This window comes from Cavia porcellus, unplaced genomic scaffold, assembly GCF_034190915.1.
Source record: "Cavia porcellus strain 051 isolate PalLab524CR breed Dunkin Hartley unplaced genomic scaffold, mCavPor4.1 scaffold_1, whole genome shotgun sequence".
NCBI lineage: Eukaryota > Metazoa > Chordata > Mammalia > Rodentia > Caviidae > Cavia > Cavia porcellus.
The window spans coordinates 108,134,967-108,157,576 of record NW_026947484.1 but is presented as its reverse complement, the minus strand read 5'-3'; the positions used below and the strand labels follow the sequence as shown (position 1 = coordinate 108,157,576).

The 22,610-nt window shown below is 40.1% G+C and overlaps 1 protein-coding gene across 4 annotated transcripts in view; it reads right to left on the bottom strand.

Moving 5' to 3' along the window:
• Nucleotides 1–335: 335 nt before the first annotated feature.
• Pip5k1a (phosphatidylinositol-4-phosphate 5-kinase type 1 alpha) overlaps nucleotides 336–22,610 on the bottom strand; it is a 46,102-nt gene continuing 23,827 nt past the window's right edge. For 3 of the 4 annotated variants that reach the window (XM_063253115.1, XM_063253127.1, XM_063253120.1), the window contains 11 exons: nucleotides 22,230–22,347; nucleotides 21,583–21,735; nucleotides 17,084–17,383; nucleotides 13,951–14,156; nucleotides 13,124–13,207; nucleotides 11,191–11,239; nucleotides 10,901–10,985; nucleotides 9,617–9,763; nucleotides 9,260–9,389; nucleotides 2,429–2,474; nucleotides 336–1,928 (listed from right to left, as the gene is read on the bottom strand). In XM_063253115.1, coding sequence (XP_063109185.1) covers nucleotides 1,926–1,928; nucleotides 2,429–2,474; nucleotides 9,260–9,389; nucleotides 9,617–9,763; nucleotides 10,901–10,985; nucleotides 11,191–11,239; nucleotides 13,124–13,207; nucleotides 13,951–14,156; nucleotides 17,084–17,383; nucleotides 21,583–21,735; nucleotides 22,230–22,347 — 1,321 coding nt within the window. In that variant the 3' untranslated portion in view covers nucleotides 336–1,925. The remainder of the gene's footprint in view (nucleotides 1,929–2,428; nucleotides 2,475–9,259; nucleotides 9,390–9,616; nucleotides 9,764–10,900; nucleotides 10,986–11,190; nucleotides 11,240–13,123; nucleotides 13,208–13,950; nucleotides 14,157–17,083; nucleotides 17,384–21,582; nucleotides 21,736–22,229; nucleotides 22,348–22,610) is intronic. The other variant, XM_063253132.1, reaches the window with a different exon arrangement.

The window sequence follows — 22,610 nt, the reverse complement described above, 5'->3', positions numbered from 1 at the left end:
TATGAGAAGTAACTCTATGAGAGAAGTAAACTCTATGAGCTTTCAATTAAGATTCCTGTTTTTACTGTGGCGAAGTGGCTGGAAAGCAGGCACAGAAAACCGGAGTTAGACTGAAGCTGGAGTAAGGGAAACTGGAAGTATGAAAATATGCACAACACTGAGCCTGGGTGGGAGACAGCGAGGCAGACGGATATGAACAGGGAGAGGCGGCAGGTGTGAAGCACTTGCTTAGCATGTTCAAGTCCCTGGGTTTAATCCCCAGTACCAAAGACAACGGCAAAAAGAGTAACAACAAAGAAGAGAAAAAGAAGTCTAAATAACAGACGAAAGTTCAATACATTAAAACCAGTTATTTATTACTTTTAAATTGCATTTGCCATTTCTGAACAATACAAAGTAGAGGCAAATAGTAACACTTCATAAAAATGCTGCATCCCCATTCCTTTCCCTAAGACCCTCCCCCTCAAATATCCTTCCCACCCCTTACAGAACTCTGTCCTGAATAAAACACTTAAATACATCATAAATAGTAAATTATGAAAAACAAAATAGCAAGAATTGTTGCTTTTCTTCTTGTAAAAAAGAACATGGCAGCAAAGACAGGGAGCCAGAAACTGGCCGGGGGTGTCTAATATAGACAGATGCTTGGGGTACAAGGCTAACCTACTGCCATGGTAGGGTGGGGTGAAGAAGACTGTAGAACTTCGACAATCTGCCTCAGACACCAAGCAGCCTTCTTCCCTGACAAGAGCAGACTGCTCAGACATCCACAATTCAGAGATGGGGAAGAGACGGTTTACAGCCCCCACTCCAAATTCCCTGCACTGAAAGAGCAGGAGCAGGGCGTGGGCACAGCCCTGACGTCATCAAGGCAACGGTCTGCTGGCTCCCTTGAGCTGAAGAGAACCTTCTCTTGCCTGACTGCCTGTTCAACAGACACAGGTATCGCTGTCCATCTCAGCTCCACAGATAGCAGAACACTGTTTGGAAAGATTGGAAGAATAAGCAGTCTCCTTTGAAGAATGGTCTCCAATCCATTTGATAAATCTTCTTATTTAGAAAAATGACTAAAATACATTTCAAACTACCAAGTATTAGTAAACATTATGGCCTGGCAGTGAGTGGGGTCCTGCCTAAGGACGCCTCTAATTTCCTAGCCCATAGCAGCCCCACCGTTTTAACAAAAGGGGCAAAGATGACTCAATGTCCCTTTCTTCTCATCCCTTCAGCCTTAAGAATTTCATGAGATTCTTGAAAAGAGGCTGCTGCTGGCAGAAGAATTGTCACGTTTCTGCTTCACAAACTCCGGCCTCATCTGTAGGAACTTCACAGGCAGGTTATTACTGACTTTTGGAGTTCTGATCTAAACTGGCTTGAAATTGTGCTGTGTGCTCTTTGTTCTCATCCTTTATAAAGAAAAAAGGAGACGGATGGAGATAGTTAAATACCCTTATTCCCCCAAAACCCTTTACAACAATTCTAGGGGTCTTCCTCTAGAAAACAGAAAGACGAAGGTAGGGGATCGTGTGCCAGCCAGTCTGTCCTGAGGAAATGAAGAGTCCAGCTCCTGGTGAAAGATGCACAAAGGAAGGAAAACCACGAAGTCCAACAACTCCAATTCCAGCACAACAATGGGAGTCTGAAGAAATTCAACTTTGGAAGCCAAGGCTGGCCTGTACCAGCTGACTCTGGAGTGGAAGGCTACTGCATCCTTAACTGTCCAAGGCACTAATGCCCACTCAGAAGATGGGGAAGAACAACTTCTTCTTCATGAAGGAGATGGAAAACTCCCCGAGCTCCACATTAAACTCCTTTTTTGTTTGTTTTTGATGACCAATAAGAAAACAGCATTCCTGGGCAAAGGCTGACATTTTGATATCACAGAGACAGTAGGATCTTGTTTCAGGTCTTCTGAGGTTTGTTGCTCACTGAAAAGGGAAAGTATGTAAAGTTAAGGATATGGAGCATAAGATTAGGAAGTAGCAATGGAATTCAAGTTAATTTAAACCTAGGTAGCAAAGTTAAGATACCTTCTTCTGGGTTTTTTTTCCACAGAACCGGGGATTGAACTCACGACTTCACGCTGACCAGGCAGGTGCTTATGCCACTGAGCTTAATCCCCGGGCCTGTTTTTTTCTTTTTGGTACCAGGAATCAAATTCATGACCTCACACTTGCCAGGGAGGGCCTGTGCTGCTGAGCTATATTCCTGGTGTCTGTTTCTCCTCATTTTACAAAGGTGCGTTACCAAAATAAAATTCATAAAAAACAAGTTGTAGGGGCACTCTGGCTCTCTTAACTTTGTCCATTACTTTTTTTTTTTTTTTTTTCTTAAAACTCCCTCCCACTAACTTCTAGCTCCATTCTGTCAGTGATTTTCTTCATACTCTCCAAAAACTCTTCCCCTCCCCCACACCCCAGACACTTACGTGGGGGAACTCCTCTTCTGTAATTTCAAGCTTTTCCAAGGCTGAACTAAAAGGAGAAAAAAAAAGAAGCAAAGAATCAGAAGATTAGAAGAAAAAAAAAAAAAAAACACTTCCCTGTAAGGTGCAATCTTATATTGTTTCTTCCTATTTCCCTTCAGAATCAATTCAGAATTCAGAAAAAAGAAGCTACTAGATTTAAAAAATGTTCTCTCTCTTTCTTTCTTTTACAGCACCAAGGATGAAATTCAAGGCCTTGAGTATTCTGAGCACACAAGCACTCTGCTACTGAGCTATACCCCATAAAAAATTTTTCTCAATTCCTGGCTTTTTATATTTCTTCTCTTTGTTTTCCTTCTCATTTTACTATACACTTCAAAGCAGTGATACAGCTGGTATAGAACATATGTTTAGTTTGTGTGAAGTTCTGGGGTCTGTCCTCAGAACCACCACCAAAAAAAAAAAAAGATGGTATCTACAATACTCAGAAACCTCCTTAGCTAGATCACTCAATTTATTAGGCATATACTCTGGATTTTTTTGTCTTTTTCCTTTTTATCGGTACCGGGGATCGAACTCACGACTGTCTGCTTGCAAGGCAGGTGCTTATGCCGCAGAGCTAAATCCCCAGCCCCTTATACTCTGGATTTTTAAAGCAAGGCATGGTGTCTCAAATTTGTAATTTCAGAATTTGGAAGGCTGAGGCAGGATGATCATAAGCTTCTACTCAGCCTTGATTACATGGCAAGTTCAAGGACAATCTTGACTACAGAGTAAGACCTTGGTTCAAAAACAAACAAATAAAACCACAACAAAATTAGAAATAAGATAAAAAAAGATAAATTGTAAAATTTTAAAGGGACAGCCATGGTCAGACATACAGCTGCAATTCCAGCTACTTGGAACGCTGAGGCAGGAGAATTCCAAGTTTCAGGGCAATCGAGAGAAACTGGTGAAACTCTATCTCAAAAATTTTGAACTTCAGGGGCCAGAGTTTAGCTCAGTGGCACAAGTGCCTGCCTGGCCAAGTGCAGGTCATGAGTTTGATCCCCAGTACCAAAAATTTGAACTCTAATGATAGGAACAGCTATTTTGGAGAAAATGACATCTTAATAGGTAATACTGATTTAGTATCATCTTGTTTTGAAGTCTCATCTAGCTTTGTTCTTCTGTCTCCAATGGTCTAAACAGGTTGTATCTTATTGGATTTTATTATGTACGATAGTATAAGCAAAAACCTTTTAAAGACAAGGAGATTATACAGAAACCATTGTTCATTTTCTGTTAGTCGATTCTAAATACTCTGTAATGCTGTCATTCTCTTAAATGGTTTTACATTGTTTTGATATACTTAATGCTACAGTATACGAAGTTGTACTCAAGGACTTCAAGGAAAGAGTTAATATGGTAACTACTTTTGGGTCGGAATTATCTGGTGGTGAAACACTATTCTGCTTAAATGGTTATGTTTTGATCTGCGCTGTTTCGCTGTTATGCCCTCTTTTTTCTCAATCTCCACTCCATTATTTACTTTTTTATTTTTATCCGTTTAATTAAAGGGAAAAAAATAGCAGGATATAATATAGTAACCCACTTTGACTTTCTATTATCTTGATTTGAAGCCCTGTATTACTCTCACCATCTTGTTTTTGACTGATGTTCCCCTATTCTGTTTTGCTGGATAGTATCAGGTTCGAAAGTCTAGCTGTGAAGATAACGAGATTCATTATGACGCCCATTCTCGTTGACTTTTATCTACTTTTGAAGACCTACAATGTCTCCGTTGTTTTGGTTTTGTCGGTTTTGTTCTTTACTGTTTTGTTCAATTGTATTATAACTAATGATATAGGCAATTCTATTAGAGATAGCGGGAGGCATTATGGTAACCATTGTTGATCACCTTGTATTATGTTTTTATATTATCTATTATGTCCACCCTTTTGACTTGACCGATTCTGTTATGTCTCATTTGGTTTTACTCTCTTCCAAAAAAGCAATAAGAACCGTGGGAGCAATGAAACCCAAAATGTGTAATAGTCATTGCACAAAAGAGAGGAAAAGAAAGCGCTCTAAACTATATAACTGCATGTATATTTAAGTGTATAAGATAGAAAATGATATCACAGAGTTTTATTGGATCATTGAACAGAACTGTTTGCAGTATCATTGTTGGAATGTCCACTCTACAAGCTTTAATCTTGTGACTTGAACAATTATTTCTAAGATGGCAATATGTAATCCATTAACTAATGATTTCCTACTGTTCATTTTTTTCTTCTGTAAATCTGTATAACTTGTACCCTTTCACTGCTTTTTTTTCTTTTCTCCTTAAATAAAAAAAAAATTTGAACTCTAGAGAACAATCAATGCTTAAACTAACTTTTTTTTTTTTAAAGTACTGGGAATTAAACCCAGGGCCACTGCAATGAGCTACTTCTTCAGCAGTCTTTTTTCTTTTCTTGGGACAGGGTCTCATGAAATGATTAAGGTATATATTCAAGTAGGGCTCAAAATAGTGATCCTCCTGCGTCAGCCTCCTAGACTGCCTGGATTACAGGTGTGCAACACCACAATGACCTTAAAAATGAAAAAATAGGCTGGTTTGGTGGCACTCACCTGTAATCCTAGCACTGGTGAGTCTGAAGCAAGAGGATTGCTATGAATTTGATGCCTGTGTGGACTACTAGTCAGTTCAAGGCTGGGCCAACTTAGACAGTAAGACTCTTTCTCAAAAAAACAAACAAAACTCACCCAAAACTAATAAATCTATTTTTAAAAATTTGAAGTCTTTTTTTTTTTGGTACCGGGGATCAAATTCATACCTCACACTTGCAAGGCAGGCACTTACTAGGCTAAACTAAATCTCCAGCCCTAAAAAAACTGAAAAATCTTTTTTTTTTTTTTTTAACTTTTTTTTCTTTTAATCGGTACCGGGAATCAAACCCACAACCACAGGCTTGCAAGACAGGGCTTATGCCGCTGAGCTAAATCCCCAGCCCCCAAAACTGAAAAATCTTGAGCAAGGATCAAATCCATGGCACTGTCAAGAAAATAGTGTCTAAAGATAAAGTCAAGGGTATTAACTATAAGACCTCAAAAAAAAAAAAGGCCTGAGCATGGTGGCACGTATCTGTGAATCCAAGCATTCTAGGGAGCTGAGGCAATTTTGATTTTGAGCCTAGTCTGGACACTTCAGCAAGTAACATCTTGAGACCTAAAAAGGGCAGCGTACGGGCTGGGGATTTATCTCAGCGGCATAAGCGCCTGCCTTGCAAGCAGGCAGTCGTGAGTTCAATCCCCGGTACCGATAAAAAGGAAAAAGACCAAAAAATATATATATATATATAAATTCTTAAAATAAAAACAAATTAAAAAGGGCTGAGAGAGTAGCTCATTGATATAATACTTGCCTAGCATGTATAAGACCATTTACCAGCACTGCAAAAGTGAACAGGAAGATCATGGAAAAAAAAAAAAAAGTGAACAGAAAGATCATGGATATGTTCTCACAAAGCCTCTCAACTGAAAAAGCAGGGTATATAAAAAGTAGGAGTCAGGCCAGGCATGGTGGTGTATGCCTGTAATCCCAACACTCGAGAGGCTGATGCAGGAGGATTGTTGTGAGTTTGAGACCAACTTGAACTGCATAGCGAGACCCTATCTCAAAAAGGCCAAAAAAAGGGGGGGGGGGGCAGGGCTAGGGACTTAGCTCAGTGGCATAAACACCTGACTGGCAAAAACAAAGTCATGAGTTCAATCCACGGTATAAAAAAAGAGGAGAGCTTATTAAGAAGACATTTATGGGGGCTGGAGATTTTAGCTCATTGGCGTAAGCTAAGGAAATTGTATCAGCAAAAAAAAAAAAAAAACCTACTGGTTTGGGTCAAAAGAGACAGAGACTATAAAATGAAGAACCCACGAAACCCACTGCCCTTGACAAACTGTATTGAAAAGAAGCAGGCTGTGAAAAATGCTTAAATGTAAACACATTCTAGTTTTCACTAAAAAGTAAAACAACACAAAATCCAGAGTTCCAAAGGTAAAGCTAAGAACCATGAAAAACTGTTCTCATATTTTAGGATTTAATCAAAGAAACTTCACTTCCTGGGTTGTGGGATAGCCAATGAATCAGTAACTATTAGCCGAATGTGGTGGCACATGCCTATGATCTCAACATTCTGAGACACTGAGGCAGAAAGACCACAAATTAAAATCCAACCTGAGCAATTTAGGGAGTCTTTGCCTCAAAAAGAAAAATAAAAGTGTCTGGGTGTGGTAGAGCATGCCTGCAATCCCAGCACTCAGAAGGCTGAGGCAAGAGGTTTGCTGGGAGTTGAAACCAGCCTGGATACACAGTTAAAATTCAAGGCAGGCCTGAGCTACATAGTGAGAAACTGTCTCAAAAAACCACAACAGAATGAAACAAAATATTACCACCAACACAAAACCAGGTTAAGGGTCTAACTCAATGGGAAGGCTCTTGATTCAATCCTAGTACCACTAAAAACAAAACCAATGAATCTTTTCATGTTTCTCCCTTTTTCTAGTAGTGCTAGGAATAACCCAAGGTTTCCTCATGCCAGGCAAGGATCCTATTATTGGTGGCATTGCCACTTCTCATTTTCTCTTCAGTACATGAAGGCACACCATGGTGATCATGGTGTCCTTAAAAGTGCTGGGGACCACAAATTCATAGTGACTGGTCTTGGTGTATTTCCCTGTGCAAGGAAAGAAAGGAATGAGATTGTTGACACCACCCATCTGTGATTTCCCATTGACTCTTCCAAGCATAAGATCATACCTATGCCTTCTTAAGTCATCTGAAGATTATACCCAAGGACAAAATACTTCTAAGCGTAAGATTGTTTACACCTTTTTTTTTTTTTTTTTTGGTACTGGAGATCAAACTCGCAACCTCACTCTTGCCAGGCAGGCACTTACACCACCATGCTAAATCCCGGGCACCTACACCTTCTAAAACCATCACAGATGGCCAAGATACTTCAAACACAAGATTGTCTACGCCCTCTGGAGTCAGAGCCTTTGGAAGAACTGTAATCCTTTGCTAGCCCCACCTATCACTGTATAGACTAAACAAATAGTGGCTGTTTTGGCAGTAGAGGAAGGCAGATCTAGAGACATTGATTTCCCAGCTATTGTTGGAATACACTACTTGTCTCTATTTTATTTTTCTTGCAACATTCTTGGGACTGATAATCGGGACTCTTGGCTGGGTTCTTGACACTTAAAGAGTTCAATCCCCAGTACCAAAAAACCAAAACAAAACAAAATGAAAAACCAAATGCTTGTCCTACCATATTGCATGCCCAGTGTGCGAGGGGAACGGAAACTTCTCTTTTTAGTTTCTTGAGCTCTCTGAGAGGAGCTGTGCTTAAGGAACTCTACATGGAGAGTTTATTGAAACTTGGACCTGATTTAGGTAACAAAATGTGGGCCATTGAGCCCCACGATTATTCAGTGACACTCCGCAGACTTTGCGAGAGGATATGTGAGTTCTCCAGGCAGATTCTAAAATGGCTCCCAATGATCCAGCTTCTGGTATGGAAATCTCATGTCATTCCGTGTGTGTGTGTGTGTGTGTGTGTGTGTGTGTGTGTGTGTGTGACAAGGTATCCCTATGGGGTGTGTGTGTGTGTGTGTGTGTGTGTGATTACAAATTTGTGAAATTGATGAATGAGTAGGTATCAATTCTAAGATTAGGTTACAAAAAGATTGTGATTCTTGTTTAGTCACATTCTCTTTCTCACAGTATATAATGGTTTATACACTGTGTCAATTTGAGGAGTTTGGAAGTTTAACTAAACAATCCCTAAGAAGCCAGGGTTCTTACTTTGTAAACATCCTCATCCTGTGCAAGAGGGCACAGAGGTGATGTGTGTGTTACACCTGCAGCCTGTTCACATTTGCTCCCACCTTTTTCTGTTTCGGCTTTTGCCCTGTGCCATGTGCCACCCTGCCTTGGAGCAAGCTGATTAGGGACTGAAACCTCACAACCTATCAGCTAAATAAACCTTTCTGTAGGTAGCTAAAACTAGAGATTGATGACAGGGGTGAAGCTAAAAGACAGCCTGGAAAACACAGAGTCCAAAGCAAGCAAATAAAGAAGCTGTTCCAGCTCCAAGAAGGGAAGTGGCCCAGGCCAACCAGACAAACAAGTTGCTAGGCAGAGGGACTGAAACCTACAACATTCTCTTGAGTGTATAAATAAAGATGCTACAGTAATTAAGCAGTCCTTTTTCTCCCATCAGGGGAGAGGGCTCCACCTGACCTCAGCTTTGCTCTTGTTTGTTTTTTCATCCTATTACTGTCCTTCCCACCAGGAACATCTAGAGTTATAGCTGGTTGCTACACCTTTCCTTCCTTAAGCCAGCTGTTATTTTCTGAGCTTTCCTATAAGGAAGTCATGGGGTTCACCAAAAGATGAAGGATTAATTGAGACACCTGAATACCATACCATCTGCATAAACATTATCCCTAAAAGCATAAAGGCATGGATACACTTTGCAAGTAACTAAAGATGAGTTCCCAATGAACCTGCACAAAGTCAGTAAAGAAAACAAATAATGATGCAATGGAAAACAGAATGATGTAGGACTTGGGTCAGGTATGAGGGTAAATTCCAGCTACTTTCCAGGCCGAGGCAGAAGGTTTCCAAGTTTGAGGTTAGTCTAGCAACTCAGAAGACCCTCAAAATAAAAAGGGCTGCAGATATAACACAATAGCAGGAGACTTACTTGCTGGGAGTTTGATCTCTAGCACTAACAAAAAAAAAAAAAAATATGATTACATGGTAAAAGAGGTCAAGAAACCAACCTGGTATTTAGTACTTGCAAAGTCTCTCCAACTACATGTGAGAAACTAGGGTCAGAAACAAGTAAGTCCTCTCTGACCTCCTCCACAGGTAGAGTCTGGGGTAAAACATCTGGACGCCCAAGGTGGACTTCTGGAAAAGAGAAAAGGTAAGAAAATCAATAAATAAAATAAAAGAGGTAATGCGCAAAGGAATTAATGAGGGAAATATGTTTTAGTTTGTTTTTTTGTCTTTTTAACATGTAGCAACTTAGATTTTCCTGGACAGAAATGGGGAGCAGAGGTCCTGGCTAGACAAGATAATGACTCAGAACAGAGGGAACAAAACCACAACATGGGCACTGTCGCCCTGGCGCTGACCTGGCTCCACTTCGGCCTTTGTTGTCACTTGTGCTCTGTGCTCCCCAGAGACCGAGGGCTGGTAAGTAATGCAGGAGTTGCCGCTGGAGCCTGCTCGCCGAGAGAAAGATGAACCAGACCGAAACTTTTTGGAAGGAGAGGGCTTCACTTCAAAAGGGAAAGAGAGCCTACTTAGCACCAACCTCAGAAACCATCACCAAGACATAGACACAAACTGCTAGTTATCCCCAATACACACCCAGGTATTCTGAAGCAAAGCAGGAAGACGGGACAATGTCACAAAGATGGGTCTACCAAGTATTATTTAGAAGGAAGGTCTCTCTTCACTTCAGAAAGAAACAGAAAGCCTTGAGCAAAAATGACATGTACATATACCACCCTCCAACCCCCAATGCAATCTTAATGGCTTTGCCTCTACCTGAGATGCCCTCTATTCCATAATTCCCAGTATAACATAACGATGACCCTTTCAGTCTACATCTTTTAAACACTGATGAACACAGCTATGTAATTTTCATTATTATAGATAGAAACAGAAAAGGACTAGGTGTGATGGTGCATGCCTATAACCCCAGCTGAGACAAGAAGGAGGATCATCATGAGTTCAAGGCCCACCTGTACACAGCAAGACTCTATCTCAAGAAAAACAACAACAAAAACAAAGAAGGATTTTTTCATGCTCCTTAAGACTGTTTGGCACACCTAGGTTTCTTCTGCCTCACTATGGGACTAATGATGTCCATGATAGGAGAGAGAAGGAAAAACTAGAATTTGCCAGTGGTAATAGCATGGAGAATTTGAAAAAGAAAAGAATACTGGCACTTTCAGACCAAGGAAGTTGAAGGAATAGACTAAGAAAACTCAGTAAACAGACATTAGTGATGCAAACTTTGTTGGTACCTGAGACAGGCATTAAAAAAAAAAAAAAAAAAAAAAAAAAAAAAGACATTGATAACATCCTTCTGTATATGGTCTACCTAACCATGTGGCATAGATTCCACATTCACAATGACACTTTTTTTTTTTTTTCAATCCCACCAATTTCCCAAAAATGGCCCTCACCTCAATAATACATGTAGGGAGAGCCAGGGGGTAAGCAGCGACTTGGATGGAAACGACTGGGACAGACAAAGTAACTGACAAAAGGACGAGAAGCAGCTCTCACAGGGTGCAGACAGAGCAGAAGAGGTCTCTGGCTTTTGCAGCTCCCTGACAGAGGTGTCCTGCCCCCCATCTGCTGAGGTAAGGGAGCCACTGGGGGGCCATCTGGTAGAAGCCACTTACGGGGGATCTTCTTGAACACTGTGTTGCACATGAAGCGCTGGAATCGTTCAGCATAGAAGCCTGGACGATGCACTGATACAGTGTCCTGCAGAGCAGAAGAAAAGGCTATACAATTAGAGAAGGAGCAGCCCAGCAAGACGATCTATAGTCTGAGGGTCATTTTCCCCTAGACAAAGATCTTAGAGAAGGGTGAAACTCAGAAATGAAATTTTAAAATGCAGAGAAACTGGTGTGGGGCAAATTAGAAGTGAGAGGCAGAAGTGGGAGGTCTTTAGATGACTACTACTCACCCCATCATGTACCAGTGCTTTCCAAGAGTGCTCCAACTTCTTAACAAACCTGCCAAAAAATTTTGTATCACATACACTGTTATTGAATGAAGATACTGAAAAGCCTAAAAAAGCAGCCAAATGTGGTGGTCTGCACCTATAATCCTAGCACTGGGAGGTTAAACCAGGAGGCTCACTGGGAGTTTGAGGCCAGCCTCCCCTATATAATGAATTCAAAACTAGCCTGGACTATGTAGTGAGACGCTGCCTCAACCTCACACACCCAAAAAAATGAAAATTAAAGGCTAGAAAAAACACAGTGTGGTATACACACAGCTACTGCAGTGCTAGTTCAGCATGCAGACAAATGCTGTTTCTACCTAAGTCAATTATTCCTCATTAAAAAAATAGTAGTTTAGGGCTGGGGATTTAGCTCAGTGGCATAAGTGCCTGCCTGGCAAGCGCGAGGTTGTGAGTTCAATCCCCAGTACTGCAAAAAAAAAAAAAAAAAAAGTAGTTTACGGGCTGGGGGTTTAGTTCAGCAGCATAAGCGCCTGCCTTGCAAGTGTGTGGTCGTGAGTTCGATCCCTGGTACCAATAAAAAAGAAAATGACAAAAAAAAAAAAAAAAAAAAAAAAAAAATAGGTTAGGGGCTGGGGATTTAGCTCAGTGGCGTAAGAACCTGTTTGGAAACAGGTGGTTGTCAGTTCGATCCCCAGTACCGATAAAAAAATAGTAGTTTATATGTCCCTGGCAAGTGAGAGACAAGTATATTAATTGTAGAAATGAGGCACAATGGCCCACACCTGCAACCCAACTACCTGGGAAACTGATGTAGGAAGATAGCAAGTTTGAGGCAATTTAGGCAACTTTAGTGAAACCCTGTCTCAAAACAAAAAGTAAAAAGGGGTAGGAGTACAGTTCAATGGTAAAGCACTTGGCTAGCATATGTGAGCCCTAAATTCCATTACCAAATGTGAAACAAAAATGAATAAATATAAACACTAAAAAAAAACAAGGTGAGCTGAAGAAACAGATGTGCAAGAGCCTGAAAGGGTAGCTAAAATTAGATAAGCTGCCAGGACTGCTAGCATATAACTATAGTTTGGACACTGCACTGGAGAGGTTGAAGAAGGAGAATCACCACAGGTTTGAAACTAGCCTGAATTACCAGTGAAACCCTGACTCAAAAAAATCCAAAAATAAATTTTAATTCATTTTAAAAACTTGATAACACTGAATCAATAAATCAAGTACTGTCTAGTTCTCATTAGTACTGAAAGGATACAGGAACAAAACTGTGATCTAACAAATCCTAGCTAGGTGCGGTGATGCACGCCCATAATCCCAGCACTTGGGAGGCTAAAGTGGGAGAATCCTTGCAAATTCAAGACCAGCCTGGGCGACAAAGTGAGCTCAAGGCCCTAACTGCACAGTGAGACCCGGTCTCAAAACAAAAACAAAAAACAAAAAACAAGTCCTGCTTCTCTCTCAGCACCGTTCCTGCCTCTCGGCCTCTTGGGCAACAATTTTGACAGAAGTTGTTCCTCTGTGGAAAAGGTCATATGCTTCCAGCTTCATCCCAGGGTGGAGAATGACTCATTTCACAGGGTTTTCACAAAGAGCAAAGCAGATGGTATGTTCTACCCTGGTACTTCCAAACATTGACTCAGCCTTCCTTAGAAGTCTCTATCATCAGTGGGGAAGCAGTAGAGTAGGAAATCCACAGAAAGAGGCCAACTATCCAACCATCTTAAAAAAAAAAAAAATCAGCTGGGGAGTTAGCTCAGCAGCATAAGCACCTGCTTGCAAGTGCAAGGTCCTGAGTTCAATCCCCGGCGCGCGCACACACACACACAAAATGAATGCAACTTACTGTTCTGAGGAAAAACTTAACAGACTCATCTAACAAAGTAATGTGAGTGGCTTCTGCATCGGTTTCTATGCTCCTCACCTGTACGACTGCAGAATATCAATGATGCCAACATAAAGCAGGAGCCTTTCCCCTTTACTATTGCGTGCAGGGATGCCACCCATGCTGGGAAAAACAAAAAGGAAAGAATTAGGAAACCTGTTAGCTAGAAGGTAGGAGCTTCTCTTCTAACCTTAAGTCAAATCAGGATGGAACTGGTATCTAAATATAACTGACTTATCTTCTATAAACCTCAAGACTGTGAGATTCCTTCCTCCAACCATAAGAATCTCTAGGATATGCACTATAATCTCCTGTTTAACCTCCTGGCCTACCATTCCTACCCCAGCTTCACCAAAACAAACAAACAAAAAGACTCTAATAATTAATAGCAATATGATGGCCTCCCACAATTAACTCTGAATGTTCTCAAAGTTCTATACCTTATTGCCTACGAAAGACATTCTTCTTTAAAGTCATGCTATGGAATACCTAAAAATGAAACCACCCAACAGACAGGGTATTTCAGAAACTAAACTGATTAAACTCAATGACGGTAAGAAAGGTATGTTCCACAAAGAAGTCTTTAATGAATTGTGATAGTTATAATTAACAGACACACACCTAACATTTTGAATGTAATAATTTTAAGTCTTTTCACCCTGGATAGCTCTGTTCCCAAATTTATTAAAATCTCCAAATTAAAGCCTTTTATACTCTTAAGAAAACTCATTTGATGGTTCTACAAGAATTTTTGTTGCTGGCTTAACTGCTGCCTCAAAGCTACTTCCTTTCCACAAATTAGATTCTTTCTGTAAGAAAAAGTGTTACACATCTGCTCACCTCCCCAATGCCCCAAACCCACTCACTGGTCATCAGTCTCCATGGTGCCACCACGTCGAGCCTCGCCTTGGATGGATTCCATGGCTGTGGAATACAGTGCCTTCTGGGAGGTTGGTCTACGCGTATCAACTGTGTATTGTGTTTCATTGTTTAAGGGCTCTCGTTGTGCGTGATCTATGTTGTGGATTGACATCAAGAGACTATAGTCCATTATCTTGAAGCTTTGAAGCACCTAACAGAAGAAAAAAATGATCTAAGCTCTAAGAATTATTGGGAATTTTGGGGGGGAATCTCACGATTTCATTATTCTTGGTGAAGAACCGCAACAGCTAACCATAGGATTATCCTATCTTCTGATTGCCTACTCCTTGGAAAAAAAGAGTTTATTAGTTCCTCTGGTCCATCTACTTACTTCTGTATCTATATCTGCTTACCTTTCTCTAATTTGTGCAACACAAATTATATTTTCAAGTCCTATTGCCTAGCTCATAGACCCTCTCTATTCTTCTTTCTATTTCTTCACAAAAATAACACCATGTTCTCAAGGGAACAAGGAACACATATTGGTGCTATAAAGCGTCCTCAATGAGGGTGTCTCAATAAAAGTACTCCTCGTGACAGATCTGTGACAAAATCTTTTATGGTTTTAGTTCATTTGAACATTAAACTGAATCTGTATCAAGAGTAGGCACTGTGCCTGTCTACAAGGACATAAAAACACTTTAGGAGAGTTTGTTTGTGTGAGGCATTGGGTTTGAACCACAGTACCAAGGAGGAGTGTTAGAAGGAAAGATGCGAGAAGGGGGAGGGAGGGATGGAGGGCAGAAGGGAAGGAAGGTGTGATGGCACATGTCTGTAGTCTCAGTAATCAAGAGGCTGAGGGGCTGGGGATTTAGCTCAGCGGCATAAGCACCTGCCTTGCAAGCAGGTAGTCGTGAGTTCGATCCCCGGTACCAATAAAAAAAAGAAAAAAAAAGTGTAAAAAGAAGACAGAAAACAGTTTATTGTCAAATGGTACAGAAAACTCGAGGAAGAATGGAGAAGCATTTTCTCTTTAAAATCAATGCAGTCACTGGGGAGAGTAGTTCTGTAAGATGATAAAAACAAACAAAAGCCAGAACAGGACACAATGAGCTGAGGCAGGAATTAAGAAAAAGGAAAAAATGGAAGCACTGAGGAGAAAAAATTTCTCCTAAACTAAATATAGATAAGCTAGCTGATATACTGACAAAAAATGGCCAGTAGGAGCTAAAACTATAGAAAAGAAAGGAATCTAGAACACAAACTGGCTTGAAATAAGTCACAAAGTTGGGAGGAAAGGATAGTAAAAATTCTAAGTGCAGATACTTTTAAAAACTGGTAACAGATGGCTGGGGATTTAGTTCAGCATCATAAGCACCTGCCTTGCATTCATAAGTTCAATCCCCAGTACAAAAAAAACAACTGGTAACGGAGGCAGCATAAAGGGATGGAATAGGATGGAAAGTTAAGATAGTCTTTTCAGAAACAAAGCTGGAGTTGGGGGAACTAGCAGTTTGAGCAGAACATGAATACCTGAAATCTCTGATGAGAACAGGACATAGAACAATGGGTCCCTGTGCAAATGAATGTGACCAGTTATAGATACTACCAGGACACACAGCTGTGACTTTCTTCAGCAACTCTCATTTGCCAACCTATAAACTTGGCCAGAAGCCCAAATATGAGGAATTATGATGCTGGCTTAAAAATATATATAACTCTGCAACACATGTACATCCATGTTTATAATAGCACAGTTTGTAACAGCTAAATCCTGAAAAAAACTCAAATGCCCATCAACCATAGAATGGCTAAAAATACGTGGTATTTTTATACAATGGAATACTAATTGGCTATAAAGGAGGATAAACTTGAGGCTTTTATGAGTAAATGGATGCAGCTTGAGACCATATTCCTAAATGAAATTGATCAGACTCACATGTAAATACTATATTGTCTCCCCAGTGTAAAAAACTGAAACAGTAAATAAGATCCAAAATGTACAACAGGTATTGTCAAAGGGAAGGGAAGCTGGGCATAATGGCATACTGCAATCCCAGCACCTAGGAGGCTGGGGCAGGTGGATTGTTTCAAGTTCAAGATCAGTTTGGGCTACAAAGTGCATTCAAGGCCAGCCTGAACTGCACAGTGAGACTATGTAGTAGTAGATAACTATACTATATATATATATATATATATAAGATATATAACTATACTACTAATCACCAATAGTTCAGCAAAAAGAACAGTTTGTGCTTTCATTATTCGATTGATCATTTTTTCTTTTTTTTTTTAACTTTTTATCGGTACCGGGGATCGAACTCATGACCGCCTTCTTGCAAGGCAATTGATCATTTTTTCATGCCTTTATCTTGTGATCTGAACTACTTTGAAGATAACAATATGCAATATACTAACCAGTGTTAATCTATTTTGTTTTGAAATTCTGTATCATTTTTATTCTTTTCTTGTTTAAAAAAGTATGTGTAACTACATGACCCAGGCTAACTAAAGAAGGAAGTTAAAGCTCAATAGGGAGAATCAACAGTGAGAAAGTAAAAATGTGATGCCATCCTCCCTCCCCCATTAACAAATGGGAGCCAGAGATCTGAGCATCTCTTGAGAGGCTAACCATATGCAATACAGCAAATAAGGGGGCTTTCCTTCTATCTCTTTGAAGGCAAATATTTTTATCACTGTTTTGCTTTGTTCTGATTAATGAATGGTATTGCTCTACTCAATATTCTGTCTTAATAAGTTCTATAATGTTATGTATTTGGTTTGATTTTGCTATGCCTGATTGAAAGAACAACCACGGTGAAGATAACGAGATATATGGTACCTATTACTGTTGTCCCGGTAACCTGCTGTGAAGTTCTGTACCAATTTCACTACACTGTCTCAATTGGCTTTGTTCCGTCTTGTTTTGTTGTATATTACTACCTTCAAAATAATTTTTAAAAAATTTTTAAATGTGATGCCATAGCTATGAGCTGATTTAATTCTTTTATATTCAGTCTAAGACACACAATTAAGGAACACAGTCCCATCTACCACAGAATGAACTCTTAAGTATAACCAAGCTGTCTTGCTGATTGAGATTTTTCGTGTCTGACAGAGGATATGCAACAGACTCACCAAACAGTCACGCTGAAGGGTCTTACACAAAGCATTGTACATGTCAGCATCCAAGAAAAGACCATCAGGCATATCTTGTAGGAAGTCCAGGTCTTTAAAGGTCGGCAGAGGCTTCTCTCGCTCTTTCTGAGAAGCACGCCGTTTGTAGGTGGAACCCTTGAGGTCATATTTGATATGCATCTTGACTGACCGTGGTAAGAGATTGTTCATCACTACAATCCGAATATTCTTGCCACCTGCCTGCACACAGTACAGTCCATAGAATTTAGGCAGCAAAGTGCGAGGGTTTTGGTTGAGGTTCTGAGCACACAAAAGTAAAATGTAATAAAGCAAGTCAGTTCATTTCCAGTGCAACTCAAGGGTAAAAGTTACCATCCATCCTGCATTTGTCTCTGACATAGGGACAATCTGTCCGTACACCTACACATGTTCAAAATTTCTCAAAAGCATGTGTCTCGATGAGATCACCACAAACTGAGCCACAGACCCTCCAATATAGTAGTCACTGAGGACATGAACCGTGACATGAATATATTCAGAGGAGTTTAAAGCAGTTGTTTTTCCCCAAGTATTTTGCTTTGTTTTGAAACAGGGTTTTACTATGCATAGCGCAGGCTGGATTTGAACTTGCTTATATAGCCCACACAGAGAATTTTATTTTTAAAAATGCATTTATTAGTATGTTTGTAACACATAATAATTACATTTGTCTCATAGAACTGTTCCTGTTCCTTCTCTTCCCTTCGCACCTCCACAATCTATCTCCATTTCCTACCATCTCTTGTTCATTTTGTTCTTTATTTTTACTTGAGATCTCTTATTGGAGAAACCATGTGGTATTTAACCTTCTGTGAATGATTCCACTTTGCATTACGGCCTCCAGAGTCATCCAGGGCAACCCCCTCAGGACCACTTTCATCTCTGTCTCAGACAGAAGTTTTCTTTCTCTCAATAAATAGATTCTGCTCTTAACCTTTGGTGTTCCTAAAACTCATTCTTTGATTTTAGAGAACACAAACTTGTATTGAACATCTAGTAAGTCGGGATTTTCTTTTGTTTTGTTTAGTCTTTTTGAGACAGGGTCTTGCTACGTGGTTCAGGCTGGCCTTGGGCTCACTTTGCAGTCCAGGCTGGTCTCAAACTTGTGAAGATCCTCCTACCTCAGTCTCCAGAGTGCTGGGATTACAAGAATACACCATCACACCCAGCTGGAGGTCTTCCACTGAGATCACTGGACAGAGGCACAGAACAAGAGGACTGGAAGAAATGTATTACTGTACTGACATGTTGGAGATGAAACTGGAAGACATCTTGAAGATTACATTACAAAAACAAATTGTCCCTGAATATGCTTTTTCAATGGAACAGACCAAATTCTCCCTGAAGCACTGAGATGCCTCCCACATACCATCCCCAGGCTTATTCTTCCTTTCTCCAGTCCTTGAGAATGCCTGTTTTACTCTGATCAAAAAAGAACAGGCCATTTAAAATTGTATAAAGGTACATACTTCATCTGTGTACCAATCCTATTATAAACAGCTAAGTTAGGTAGAAATATTGTGGGCAGTCAGACAGGGCTGGGCCCTTGAAAGGTAAATGCTAAGACAACTGTGGTGGTGCTGTATTAACCAAAGACCAGACTTCAAGAAAAACAGAAACTACTCACCCATATACTTCCTCTAGGGTTGAACAGCAGTGAATGATATTCTAAACTTTCTTAAAAATTTTTTATTGGTACCAGGGATTGAACTCACAACCACACGCTTGCAAGTAAGCACTTATGCTGCTAAGTTAAATCCCTAGCCCAAAAATGGCCTTTCAGTTACTCAGACTCTATTTCCTATGTGTTGGAGGTGCTGGGCATGGTCTTTTTTTTTTTCCCCAGTACTGGGGCTTGAACTCATGACTGTGCACTTGCAAGGCAGGCACTTATACTGCTGAGCTAAAATCCCCAGCCCCAATATTCTAAATAGACATCAATCACCTTGGAGTGGAGGACCAAACCTTAACCTTCCCCCTCTAGGAAAGTTCTTCTCTGTCCCAGGTGGGCTTGCTCTGCATGACTTGCTTCCCCATTTGATCCCCATTTAATCACTATTACCCAAGTGACTATGCTTGTTGTAGTCTTATTCACCATTGGTTCACCATTTTCTTGGCCCACCTCAAACCCACCTTGTGACTTGCTACTGAATCAATATTAGTGACTGTGACTATTGTTATAACTTTATTGATTGATTATTGTTCTGTCCCAGCTGGAACCTGTCTCTCAACATGGTTTTGCTCAATAAACACGCTTGAGAAGCAGGGTTGGTGGGCAACTCATTTTCTGGGCCCCCTTTTGTCCCTCTTAGACAAAGCTTTCTTTCTCTCAATAAATTCTTCCTGGGGCCAGGGATTTAGCTCAGTGGCATAAGCGCCTGCCTGACAAGTGCCAGGTTATGAGTTCAATTCCCGGTACCCCAAAGAAAAAAGAATGAATGAATATTGAATAAACAAATAAATTCTTCCTACTCTTTCTCTTTTTTTTTTTTTGCGGTACTGGGGATTGAACTCACGATCTCGCGCCTGCCAGGGAGGCGCTTATGCCGTTGAGCTAAATCCCCAGCCCAATTCTTTCGACTCTTAAAAAAAAAAAACAAAAAATGAAAAAAGTCATCCATTTTCAAAACAGTGACCCAAGTTAACCTTCTTTATGGCCTAGCAGTACCCCACTGAGTAAATATACTACATTTTCTTCATCTGTTGATGGTAATTTAGGCTTCTTTTTCTTTTTTTTCTTTCTTTTTTCTTTTTTTGGTATCAGGAACTGAACTGACCCCAACAGCTCTTTCATAATTTTTGTCTTCATTTTTTTTTTTTTTTTTTTGGACCAAAAATCAAACTCACAACCTTGTACTTGCCAGGCAGGTGCTTATGCCCCTGAGCTAAATCCCTGGCTCTCTTTTATACTTTAGCTATTGTGACTTTGCTGCTGTATGATAACTCTTAAGATGAGACCTCAAAAAAGGTGTAAGTGGGACAAATAAAATTTGTATTTTTAGTTTTTTGAAGAATCTCATACTGTTTTCAATAGTAATTACACCAATATAACATTCCCACCAATAGCATAGAAATGTTCATTTTTCCCAACTTCACTAACATTTGTTATTTTTTAAGTCCTTGATGTGGCCATTCTTACTGGAGTAAGATGGAGTCACAGTGCTGTTTTAATTTGCATTTCTCTAATGGCCAAAGCTACACAATATTTTTTTTCATGTATTTATTGATGATTTGTACTTCTTCTTTTGAAAAGTGTTTTATCTTTTTCAACTGCCCATTTTTTGACCAGGTCATTTATTTCTAACTTGTTAGAGTTCTTTATACGCTCTTCTAAGGAATGGCTGGCAAAAATTCTTTCCCATTCTATAAACTGTTTTTTTACTTTCTTATTTCCTTTGCGATGCAGGTGCTTTTTAAATTGATATAATCCCACCGGTTGTTTCTTGGTATTATTATATTTTATGGAACTAGAGCTCTGTTTAAGAAGTCCTTGTCTAGCAGGTGGCTCATGTCTCTAATCCCAGCTGAGAGAGGACTGACACAAAGTTCAAAGCCAGCCTGGGTAATGAGTTTGAGGCCAACCTTCACTACACAGCAAGATCCTATCTCAAAAATGCAAAAAACAAAGTCCTTGTCTATTCCTATGTCTTTCTAAGTTTTACCTTTTTTTGTTCTTCCAGCAATTATTTCTGTTTTTATATGTAGGGCTTTAATCAATTTTGATTTTATTTAGTGCACTGTAAAAGATGTCTGGAATTATTTGTCTACATGTGGACAACCAGCATTGTTAAAGAGGCTATCATTTTTTCCAGCCGATGTTAAAAATCACATTACCAGCCAAGTGTGGTGGCTCTCACCTGTAATCCCAGCACTTGGGAGGATCATTATTTGAGACCAGCCTGGGCTACAAAGTGAGGTCAAGGCCAGCCTAAACCATATAGTGAGACCCTATCTCAAAAAAACTAAATAAATAAATTAGTAAAAACAAGAATTAAAAAATGTAATTAATGAGATATTTTGGTAATAAGGGGGAAAATTTATGTGCCAGGGGTGGTGGCTCACACCTATAATTCCAACACCAGAGAAAGCTGAGGCATAGGATTGCCATAAGCTTGAGGCCACCTGGACTACACAGTAGGTTCAAGGCCAGGCTAAACTATACACTGAGACCCTGTCACAAAAAATTAAAACAACAAATAAATAAATACCAAAGGCTGATAAAGCTCAAAGCAAAAGCCCCAAGTTCAATTCATAGTAATCGCCCCTCAAAAAAGATAGAAAAAAAATCCTTTAACCACAGTGACATGATAGAAACAGGGCAAAAAAGTATGTATGGGCAATCACAAACCCGTATACTCTAACACATCACTGACTGACACACTGTTTTGCCCTGCTGAAGACAGCTTCCCCAACCCTGTCCAGGATAGGCAGCCTCAGTGGCCAGTGTCCTATCCCCTTACCATGTAGTACCCAGGAAGCAGCTTCTGTAGAAACTCCGCTTCTTTATGCTGCACTGTCTTGATGATGAACTCATCATCACTGGACACGTAGAAAAGAGAACCGCTAGCTCCAGAGTTGCAGAGTTCAATCAGTGGCTCATTGCAGAGGGAATACTGAGGCCAAGAGGAGACAGTAACAGATTTAGACATACCAGTACCCAATACAGAAATCAATTAGATACACATCTATTCTGAAGAAAAACTACAGCAAGAATATCAAGAGAGGCCAGATGTGATGAAGCATGCCTGTAATCACAGCAGTCAGAAGGCTGAGACCAGAGAATCACTGTGAGTTCGAGGCTAGCCTGGGCTACAAAGTGAGTTCAACGTGAGCTTGAACTACATAGAGAAATCTTGTCTCAAAAAAAGATGAGGGAAAAAAATTTTAAAAGCCTTAAGGTTATGAAAAGAGGGAGCCTTTTTCTATGAATAATCCTAAGAAACCGCAGTTAAGAGTTCCAAAATCAGTTGCTTAGGGGCTGGGGATTTAGTTCAGCGGCATAAGCACCTGCCTTGCAAGCAGGCGGTCGTGAGTTCGATCTCCGGTACCGATAAAGAGAAAAAAGAAAAAAAAAAAAGTGTAAAAAAAAAAAAAATCAGTTGCTTACCAAGTAATCATCAGGCCGGATACCAAACAGCTCCCGAAAGTAGCGGAAGGCAACAGGTGCATAGGTCTTGAACCGGAAGTCATTATAGTGATGAGCAGGTGTCAAGTTGCTCCCTTCACTGTAGGGTTAAACAGAAGATCCCTAACTTCTCAATCTCACAGAGGGAGTCCACCCTAATAAGGGAGAGGGAGGCTTTCCCTTAAGAACATATTCTCTTAGAGGGTCAGTGGGGACAGATGAGTCTACCACTCACTGAGACAGACACAGAAGACTAGGCAATGTATTACTTATTTAATGGGTCAGTACACAGGCCAGAGGCTCACAGCAGCATCTAAAGGACAGAATCTGCTCTTAAAATTCCCTAGTTTACATCAGTCCAAT